Source organism: Aulonocara sp. 'chitande type north' Nkhata Bay, linkage group LG3 (genome assembly GCF_057382095.1).
Source record: "Aulonocara sp. 'chitande type north' Nkhata Bay isolate Kocher_YH1m ecotype deep benthic linkage group LG3, A_spYH_male_GT1.1, whole genome shotgun sequence".
Lineage (NCBI taxonomy): Eukaryota > Metazoa > Chordata > Actinopteri > Cichliformes > Cichlidae > Aulonocara > Aulonocara sp. 'chitande type north' Nkhata Bay.
In genome coordinates, this window is record NC_141346.1 from 11,345,096 (window position 1) to 11,356,217 (window position 11,122).

An 11,122-nucleotide genomic window follows, 5' to 3' on the forward strand; every position below is an offset into this window, starting at 1 on the left:
GCATAAACACACATACATACAAGGTCAAAGACGAGTAGCTACACTTTTTAAACGCAATAACTGATCACTTATGTGAAGTCAGCGAGTACCGAGGTGAACTTTTCTTATCTTTGAGATCTATTGAAACAACTACATTAAATCATACTGCTGAGTGACAACAATAGCGTTATCTAAGGTTAGAGGGTTACCTAGGCAACCAGGGATGTGCATAACCATCTGTCAGCTACAAATTGATGCATGAACGATGGGATGAGTTCATACTTGGATGTAATTTTAGTGAAACAGCTGATCGAGGATTAGTGTTGTTGAGGTTTTGTGGTCCACAGCTCACACTCACATAATGAGGTCATATTTGATCTTATAAACAAAAACACTGATCCCAGGTCTGTAACACTGTTCATGGATACTGAGGGTAAACAACACACACAGCTCACAAAGATAAAGAGAAAACTGAAACCAGATCTTGATGATTGAAACATTCAGGTGTGAAAAACTTCATAAATATGTAATCTGAGCTCAAAATGATGTAACTACAGTCAGTGGAAACAAAACCATCAAAGTGAAAAATGTTCAAGTGTTGATTTCATTTGTTTGAAGAGTTAAAAGTAGGCGTGCACAACAAAATGTCTCAGTGAGCTGTGTCACACTCAAAGTCAGAGCTTTCTGTGTCAGAAAGAGGCTAAATCACCATGGTAACTGATGGTGAAAGATCACCTGGTCAGGAGCATTTCATGTTCAGAGTTTTGTTTTTAAATCAGCTGTTAGAGCCACGTTTTCACTGTGATGTCAATTCTCTGCTGGAGGAAATGTTTCATATGTGCAGCTTGTTAAACTGTAACTTACTGAAGCCACTGAGTGAAGCTAAACTGCACATCACACTGTTACAATGTACCTGTATTCATGTAGTGGAGACATTAGTGAAGTTATCAGTGAGTAACGTCTCTGATTGGACTGGGTGGCGCTCACAGGGACCATTTTGTGTAGAAGAAAAGTCACATGGTACATGAAACGCTCCTTTTCATCTGAGCGTGCTCAGAGCCTGAAGCAGAGAAAGGTGATAATCACCACGGTGATACCTGCTGTCTCTGACTGCAGTTTCAGGTTTAGTTGAGCCAGCTAACACAACGTGCTCAGTTCATCTGTTTCTGCAGGATTTTAAACACTGACAACACCCAGGACTCTGAACAGCAGCGGCAGACTCAAAGCTGGAAAAACCTCTGAGACATTTTAAACCTGCTGCACTTAAACAGGAGGCTGGTTTGTTTCCTCACTCTGCGATTGTCTACGTTTGTAGATCAAAAAAACAACAACAGCAACAACAAGAAGAAGCAGAGCAGGAACTGACAGACCAACAATCAGTGCAACAGATCCATCCTCCTTCTCTTGTCCTCCTGTCTGACCTGCAGGTGAGAAACAGGTGTGAGGTGTCAGGTAGGTGATGAGTGAAGAACAGAACAGAATCCATTTGCTCTTCAAACTGCTGTCAGACATTATCTACTGCACTCTGATCACATCACTCAGACCAGCTGCTTTCTACAAAGTCTCATCAGCAACATCTTTAGAAACAAACATCAACAACCAGGAAGCAGCTTCACCTCTGATCACACACACACTCAACTCTACTCACTCACCTGGAGGAACAACATGAAGGTGGATGCTGCTGATGAACTTCCATGAGCGTGTTTCTTCCATGAAGACACGACACTCATATGTTCCACTATCAGCAGTGTTCACATCCTTCAGAATCAAAGACACGTCTCCATCCTTCATCTGTCTGTCCTGCAGATCCACCCGGTTCTTAAAAGATGGATGCTGGTTGGCTGGAACAAAGTGACCGTCCCGGTAAACAAGCACATATTCATCTCCCAGGTCAGCTCTGCTCCACTTTACAACTATGATGTTGTTGTTTGCAGCTCGACATGTCAGAGTGACGTCCTGTCCAGACTCAGCTGTGATGGTTTTCTGGTCTGAAAGAGGAAACAACACAGAGCAGAGAGGTTAAAGGTCAAAGTACAACTGTTCACTTCTACAGCAGCCAATCAGAAACACACAATAAAAGATTGTCTTCTGTTATTAGATGATGATCTTTGATTGTGTTTCTTCTTGTGTCCCTTCAAGCGTCACCACAGCGAGTCTTCTCCTCCTCCTCACCTGATCCCGAGCATCTTCATCAGGGCTGATTTGTGACAGAAGGACAGCAGCAAGAGTGAAAGGGAAGGTTTGAAGATGGCAGTGAGCTGCTGTCATGTTTGCTTTGGAGACTCTGACACAAAGACAGGAGGCCGAGCTGAACATGTTCAGATTTTCATTGAGAGCAGAATGGACGAGATTATGAACGAGTTCATCAGAGGGAAGCTCAGGCTGAGACGTTTGGAGACAAAGTTCATGAGCAAAGACTGAGACGGATGAAAAACATCATCTGAAAAACAAATCTTTGTTTTTAGAATCTGTTAGTTTGATAAAATGTTGTTGATGGACGAGTTCATTGAGACTCTGGATGTCTGTCAGACTGAGTCACTGCTTTTTATTGTAACAGCTGTACTGATGCTCCTGAATCTGGCCTCTGACACAAACCTCCAAACAGTAAGAATGAAAAAAGAATAAAACTATTAAAACTCTTCAAGCAATAAATAATCAAACCTGAAAAAGAAGAAAATCATCTGGAAACTAAACTGAACTAAACACAAAAAGTCCAAATGGAATAAAAACTCAAACTAATGAGAAAAAACTACAATAACTCTGTTCCACAAACAACAACATGTGCTGATAATAAGTGAACAACATGTGTGAGAGAAAGCAGCCTCTCATTATAAGACACTGTGAGTCTCTGCATGCTGCCTTTATGGAGCTACAGCTGTTTGTATACACTGAACAAGAAGCTTTGTAGCTGCATCCTGACTCCTGACACTACAACACATCACACTGACACACACATTACACTTCTTTGTGTCTGTGCTGCAAACTGCACCAACACACAGACTCCACCCAGCTTTGTGTCGATCGCAACACTGAATGAGTAACAAACTACTTCTTAGAGAAATATAATCAGCATGTAAACCAGACTGAGACTCTTTATCTCAGAAATAAACTCAGTTTAGTTTCTATCAGTTAAATCTCACCTGCAGAGACGAACAGGACAAACATCAGCGTGGAGCAGAGTGACGCAGTTACAGCAGACATGTCCGTGTTCTCTGTTTCTGCTGATCTGACTCTTAGTTTGTTCTAAATGTCTGAGTCTGTTGGTGTTTTCACTCAATAACTGAACCTGAGTTTAAACCTGAACACATCAGATTAAAGGTTTAAATAAATCTGAATGTCACTGAGGGTTAGAGCTGATCTGTTGTTCAGCTGCTCGTTTAAACTCAACACTTTGAAGATGCTTTGAAAGTCTGATATGTTCGACCAATATAATTTGAATTTTCTACCAATGATCTTTCAGGCTTTTCATGGTTAACATCCACTGAAAATGAAATTATATTTTAAATTTAGTTTCACTCGCTTTTGGAGTTTCTGTTCAAATATTTTTGTGGGTTGATGTTAACCAAACGTTAACCAAGAAAACTGAAACGTTTTACCTAAAAAACTGAAAATCTCTGTTCTTTATGGAGAACCAGTGAGTCCTACTTCCTGTGTCTAGTTTTACTTCGTCTGTCTCGTCCTCTGTGATTGGCCCATGAAGGTTATAGTTTCAGATGGTGATGAGTAGATGACACATGGAGTGTGTGGCACATTCACTTTGCTGTGTTGACACTGTGTTGGTGTGACACTGAAGGGCGATTAATTAATAATTGCCAACAACCTGGATAAAGAGTGTGAGACTAAACTTGGGTGATTCATTCTGACAGCTCTGTACTGTACTGTGTTACACGAGCGCTGATGGCTCACATCTGCTTGTAGATCAGCTGATCACAGCCTGGAAACAGCTGGAGCTCACAAAACAAATGATTCCGACTTATTTCTTTATCCCTGCTGCACTCAGTCGTAGAGTTCCTCTACCTGCCACATCCACTTTAACCCCAGACTACCTTTTACTGAGTACTACGGTAGGACCTGAGTACTTTTCAGAGCCTGTAGTTTTCACTTTTACTTCTGTAAAGAAGTTTAATGAGTACTTCAGCTATTACCGGAGTATTTGTACAGCTTGAGTATCTGTACTTCTTAACTACAGATTTTTTTTTTTTACTTTTCTCCCTCTGAAAGTGTCTAATTATCAGTAATTATCTATTATTTACTGAATAATATGTAGAATATAAAGCAGAATCTGTGGGATGACTTACTGTAGTCAGTTCAGGAGAATCCTCAGAGTTTCTGCTCCTCATCATGATGGAAACATGAAAACATGTTGATGCTCTTTGAGCTGGAATCAGTCCAAAGCAGCCGTGAGTGTGAACCAACAGACATCATTATAATAAATCTGACATGAATCCTGATAGAAATCCTGCTCACTGACCTCTCTAACTGTAACTCTGTCACTGACACATCTGCCAACATCTGTTCCTGTAACAGCTCAGAGGAGTTCAGCACTTTCTGATTATTATCAGAAAAATCAGAACAGGAGGAGCGTTTTTGTAAATGTGGCTGAAAGCGGCGAGGCAAGTTTATTTATATAAGTTCATTTATATAGCACAATTCAACAACAAGGTGATTCAAAGTGCTTTACAGAGACATTAAAAAACAAAAACAATAAAAAGCATGATTTAAAAAAACTGTAGATAAAATCAGAACAGTAGATAAACTCAGTAGTTAAAATGTTAGTTTTGAAATTTAAGCTTAAAAGTGTGGATTTGGTGCTTTATTTGTTTCAGCTGATCTGAGGCTTTCTGGGAGTTTGTTCCAGATATAAGGAGCATAAAAGATGAATGCAGCTTCTCCGTGTCTGGTTCTGACTCTGGGAACTGATAAAAACTGGATCCAGATGACCTGAGGGATCTGGAAGGTTCATACTGGGTCAGGAGGTCACTGATGTATTTTGGTCCTAAACCATTCAGAGCTTTATAGACCAGCATCAGGACTTTAAAGTCTATCCTCTGACGGACAGGCAGCCAGTGTAAAGACCTCAGAGCTGGACTGATGTGGTTCACTTTTTTGGTCTTAGTGAGGACTCGAGCAGCAGAGTTCTGAATGAGCTGTAGTTGTCTGACTGATTTTTTAGGTAGACCTGTAAAGATGCTGTTACAGTAATCAAGCCTACTAAAGATGAATGCATGGACTAGTTTTTCCAGGTCCTGTTGAGACATCAGATCTTTTATCCTTGAAATATTCTTGAGGTGATAGTAAGCTGACTTTGTTATTGTCTTAATGTGTTTAGGTCTGCATCCATCACTACACCCAAATTTCTCGCCTGGTTTGTGGTTTTTAGGTGTATAGATTGAAGTTCTCTGGTGACCTGTAATCGTTTTTCTTTGGCACCAAAGACTATTACCTCAGTTTTCTTTTTGTTTAGCTGGAGAAAATTGTGGCACAACCAGTCATTAATTTCCTCAATGCATTTACCAAGAGCCTGTACAGGGCCTCGGTCTCCTGGTGACATTGTGATATATATTTGTGTGTCATCTGCACAGCTGTGATAGTTTATTTTGTTGTTCTTTATAATCTGTGCCAGTGGGAGCATGTAGATGTTAAACAGAAGGGGTCCCAAGATGGAACCTTGGGGAACTCCACATGTGATACTTGTCTGCTCAGATGTGAAGTTACCTATTGATACAAAGTATTTCCTGTTTTCTACGTATGTTTTGAACCAGTTTAGTACAGTTCCTGAAAGACCTGTCCAGTTCTCCAGTCGTTTGAGTAATATGCTGTGGTCAACTGTATCAAATGCTGCACTGAGATCCAGTAAAACTAGGACTGACATTTTTCCACTGTCTGTATTCAGACATATGTCATTAAACACTTTGGTCAGAGCGGTTTCAGTGCTGTGGTTCTGTCTAAAACCTGACTGGAAGGCATCGTAGCAGTTATTCTGTTTTAAGAAGTAACTGAGCTGTCGAGAAACTGCTTTTTCAATGATCTTACTTAAAAATGGGAGATTTGAGATCGGCCTGTAGTTGTTCATTTGTGTCTTGTCAAGATTGTCCTTTTTCAGTATAGGTTTGATTACAGCAGTTTTTAGTGATTCTGGAAACACACCTGATAATAAAGAAAAGTTGACGATCTGTAACAGGTCTGACTCCAAAGTCTTTGAGACCTTTTTGAAAAAACTTGTTGGCAGGACATCTAAACAGCAGGAGGAGGAGTTCAGTTGACCTAAGATGTCCTCCAGGTCTTTGCTGTTAATCGGGTGAAACTGTTTCATGGTGTTTAAACAGTTTTTTTGGTGGACACAGTACATATCCCGGATCTGCTGTTGATGTACCAACTGCTTGTCTAATCTTTTGGATTTTTTCTGTGAAGAATTTGGCAAAGTCATTGCAGGCCATGGTCGAATGAAGTTCAAGCTCAGCTTTCCTACACTCTCTTTTTTCATTTTTCACCAGTGTGGAGTTTCTCCATGGAGACTTTTTCCTTCCAGAGATAACCTTCACCTTAATGGGAGCAATAGTGTCCATTACATTTAACATGTTAGCATTGAAGCTATTGACGAGCTCATTGACTGAACCTTTGGACAGGTCAGGTGTTAATGGGAAGACCTGGTTAAAGATCTCACTACTGTGTTCAGTTATACACCGTTTTGTGATCACAGCTGTTGATATATTTGTGTGGGCTGAGATTTTACTTTCAAAGAAAATACAGTAATGATCAGACACGCCCACATCAGACACAGTAATGTTTGAAATGCTCAGGCCCTTGGAGATCAGTAGGTCAAGAGTGTGTCCTCTATTATGTGTGGCCTCTGTTACATGCTGAGTCAGCCCAAAGTTGCCCAGAGTGTTACTCAGGTCTTTAGTCCCTTTGTCCTGAGGGTTGTCCACATGGATGTTAAAATCCCCAACAATAATTACACAGTCGAAATCAACACAGATCACAGACAGCAGTTCACTGAGGTCATTAAAAAAGTCTGTGCAGTATTTGGGAGGCCTGTAAACATTAAGAAACACAACTTTGGATGGGGCCTTCAGCTGTAAAGCCACATATTCAAAAGATAGCTGCTTACATCGAAATGATTCATGAAATAAGACAGCAAAATAATTATTCTGTCCTGATTTTAGTTTTTATTAAAAAAAAACCCAAAAATCCTCAGGAATAAAAACTGAATGTAAATAAATAATAAGTAAAATATATTACATATAATCAACACACCGTACTAAATGAAAGTTTATATAAATCACATTTATAACAAATAAATTCTAATCAGAAGCCTCTTTATGATTATGATTTCCCCACCATCAAATAAAACAGAAGAGATAAATGCTGATTATAGATCTTCTTTTGTTGTTGTTCCTTAAATTATTTATTTATTTAAAATATTCTGGAAACATCCAGAGGATGTGTTTTAGTTACATTTTTGGTCATGTGTTTTTTAAAACTTTATTTAAATTTAATGTTTTTCTCAATAATTACTCCAAGGTTTTTTTTGTCCAAATGTCAGCTTGTTGTTGTCAAAGTAACAATGTCAGTCAGTGTACTTACTGCTTTCCTTGGGTTACTGTGTCTATAACATAGCTAGCATTGTTTTATCCTATTAAACAGAAATGAGGCATCTTTGGCACAATTTTGGTTTTAGATGCTGTGATTTGAAGCATTGGGTTTTGCATTATGTCCACTGACATTTTTACATGGTGTTCAAAATTACTGCCCAAATATCTGCCCAGAGATGTATGCAACACAAAAAATGACTTCCCCATTCAAGCACCAATGCCACAGCAAGTTTTACAGTTTCACCAAAACAAAATGTTTTATTTGTCTTTAGAGGAACATCAGAGGGACACATCTAACACAACAAACAAAGCCTTGTAGAAAGGAAACAAAAATGACGTAAAAGGCTTCCCACTCCTACAGCTACAAAAATGTATAATTAATTACAATAATAATAATTTCTACAAAAAACTAATTTAGCTCTTCTAGATGCAGAAACTTCATCACACAAGTAAGCACAGCCTGATTGGAAATGGGGCATAGGTAGGGACAACCAGTCTTGTAGTCGTCCCCATTCAATCTCCAACCGATGATCACCTTCCAGCTGGAACTTACATAACCATAAAGGAAAGGAAAGGAAAAACTCAATGCTTCATGGGAATCCCCCGGCAGCCTACGTCTATTGCAGCATAACTAAGGGAGGATTCAGGGTCTAACTATATGCTTTAGCAAAAAGGAAAGTTTGAAGCCTCATCTTGAAAGTAGAGATAGTGTCTGTCTCCCGAATCCAAACTGGAAGCTGGTTCCACAGAAGAGGGGCCTGAAAACTGAAGGCTCTCCCTCCCATTCTACTTTTAAATACTCTAGGAACAACAAGTAGGCCTGCAGAGCGAGAGCGAAGTGCTCTAATAGGGTGATATGGTACTACAAGGTCATTAAGATAAGATGGGGCCTGATTATTTAAGACCTTGTATGTGAGGAGCAGGATTTTGGATTCAATTCTGGATTTAACAGGAAGCCAATGAAGGGAAGCCAGTGTCAGACCAACAGAATAGACCCAGCAGAAGAAGCTACTTCCATTTAGGAGTTTTCAAGGCCTCTGAGGATTTCCTCCAGTTTTTATCCATCTATTGGTATCAAGACTGCATCTGTGAGGATTTTCTGCCACAGAGGGAATTTTCCACGACTGCTACAGCTGCCAAACGTCTTGATGCATGCTCAATCATCCAGGTAAGTAAATCTCCAAAAGTTGATTCTGTTCATCTGGACGCAGCGTTTTGTGGGAGAAACGTTTCGTCACTCATCCAGGTGACTTCTTCAGTCTCAGCTGACTGCAGGTTTCCTCAATCTTATAAACAGAACATTTGCATAATGACTGAAAGCAGCCCACTGAAGGAAGAATGGGCTGGGAGGTCAGAGATCAGTGGGCTTTGGTCAGTGGTTGTTGATCATGACCTGACAGATCTGTATCCTGTGTGTGCACCCACTGTGGGCCTTTTCTGTGCTTAGTGTCAGCCTGAGCTCCATGCAGGCCTCAAAGGCCAAGCAATTCAAAAGCTTCACCAAAACAAGGCACCACTCAAATAGCTGGACCCAGGCTCGCCGCCCTTATGGAGGAAAACATAGAAGATGATCTCTGTGAGTTATTTTTACTGTCATATTATAAAATGTGATGTTCTAGCATCATGTTATTCTTCTTAAGCCTTTGAAAAGCTTCCTCTGTGTCCATTAAACTGATGACTTTAGTGCTGCTGTCTACTTGTTACATTTAGTACTGTTTCATTTTCAACCTAGGAAGATCTGTAAGAAGGACTCACAATATAACATAATACTGTAAGATTACTTACAGGTAAAATACTCAGATTGTACTTAGATAAAAGTATGTAATCACAGACTGGCCCAGCCTGACTGCCTTGAAGTTCAGGTGTCTTCACTGCCTCCTCTGATAAGAGCTGGAGACCTGAGTAGGTTCGTCACCCATCAGCAGCAGATCACCTCTCGATCGGGCACGTTTTCATCTGGGAGGCTTTCAGAGCTCACTGCCCTCGGCGTCGCTGCTGGAACAACCAAGTTTTGCTATTGAATCTTTGACCTGCTGATCTCACAGAGGCAGGAGACCCAGAACATCCATGCCAGCTTCAGTTTATGCTCTGTCCTGTCATCCAATCAGATTTGCATGTAATACACTGATATTCAGCCCCAGCCTGGTGTTCTCTCCATCTCTGACCTTTCACACAATTTAAACTAACAAACTTTCTCTTTAAAACTGTTTGTCAATCACAATTTACTCGATTTATTATTATTCTATCACATATTTATATCAGTCATAATGAACTCAGTATGATCTGAGCTGTAAACCTGTATTGATCATCACAAACCTTTATAGCGCTTCAGAGCAGCTCCTTCAGTGGCTGCAGCACCCACGATGTGGGACGGAGAGATTTCCTCCCCTCTGCTGTCAGACTCCACCACAAAGACTTTGCAGCTGATCAAACACACACATGTGCAATAGGACTAAGTGTAACACTCTTTTTCTGACAACGTTGTATTTGTACTCAGTTGTATGTAGCATGTGTATTCTATTTTTATCCTATCATTCTATTCTATTCTATTGGGTACAGTTGTGTACAGTTTCTTATTCTATTCCAGGGTTCTCTCATGTTTGCTATGTAACTGCACTGTCCACTTCCTGCTGTAACAAAACAAATTTCCCACATGTGGGACTAATAAAGATGCTCTTATCGTTACTGTATAACCACAGGTTCACTTCACATTTGGTAGAATATAAAAGGACAAAGCTGGACAATTGTCATCACATTTCTCATTAGTTGCTGTTAGCACAAGCACACAAAGAAAGCAGAGCTTTAGCTTTAGCTCCCTACATCACTTTTAAGCCTGGATGTTGAGGCTTTTGCTTCCTCTCAGCTGTGATGACATCTCTGTCTGCTCCATCTCACCCAACATCATCCATCTGACCTGATGCTACCTGACAAACTAAAGATAAAATATTAAATTCATTTTGCATCACTTACATTTAAAACATATTTAAGGTGGATTTCTTAAAAGGGAAGGGACTGACCTGACTGTTGTGTCGAGACAGGTGTGAAGGGAGTTAAATCCAGTCTTATACTACGGACGTGTTTGGTTTTGGTCTGTAATACGTTGAGTTTATTATCTATAAGTTAACATAGCAAATCCTCCATCCAGAGGCTAAAGTGATATCAGAGCTAGACTACTTTAAGTGAAAACAGATGATCGTCTGAGCCTTAAATGAAATAAGGTTAAAAAGAAATGCTGCTATCGACAGTGTGAGGCAGTGAGCTCTGTTATACCATATTTTTTAATTTTCTTTATTATTATTATATTATAGTGTTATTACCTTCCTGTTACTTCATAATAGAACGACAGTTAATGGTAAAAGTCTTGAATAGTTTTGAATTTATTTTTCCATGATCACATTTCATTCAATCACTCGTGGACTTGTGTGAATGTTACATGTGTTATTTTCACCCGTGGATTTACAGACACTGTGTGAACAGTTTTCATTTTATCCAAAGTTTTACTTGATGTCCAACTGATAAAATCACTGACAGACAACAGAAGCAGGAGC

General features: G+C 39.8%; 1 protein-coding gene across 1 annotated transcript; it reads right to left on the reverse strand.

The window, feature by feature from the left end:
- Positions 1-1,242: 1,242 nt before the first annotated feature.
- LOC147333950 (butyrophilin-like protein 2) lies at positions 1,243-3,288 on the reverse strand. The gene is made up of 3 exons (XM_086286796.1): positions 3,120-3,288; positions 1,632-1,967; positions 1,243-1,400 (listed from the first exon to the last, which is right to left on the reverse strand). Exons 1-3 carry the CDS (start codon positions 3,178-3,180, stop codon positions 1,243-1,245), a joined length of 555 nt encoding a protein of 184 aa, XP_086142922.1. The 5' UTR covers positions 3,181-3,288.
- Between the last annotated feature and the right edge of the window lie 7,834 nt (positions 3,289-11,122).

Bases quoted from the DNA above. Each gene is read 5' to 3' on its own strand.
- LOC147333950 (XM_086286796.1), bottom strand. From the start codon at position 3,180: ATGTCTGCTGTAACTGCGTCACTCTGCTCCACGCTGATGTTTGTCCTG. The intron at 1,968-3,119 runs GTGAGATTTAAC...TTCCTCTTTCAG, and splicing joins TGTCCTGTTCGTCTCTGCAG to ACCAGAAAACCATCACAGCT. The intron at 1,401-1,631 runs GTGAGTGAGTAG...TCTCACCTGCAG, and splicing joins CCTTCATGTTGTTCCTCCAG to GTCAGACAGGAGGACAAGAG.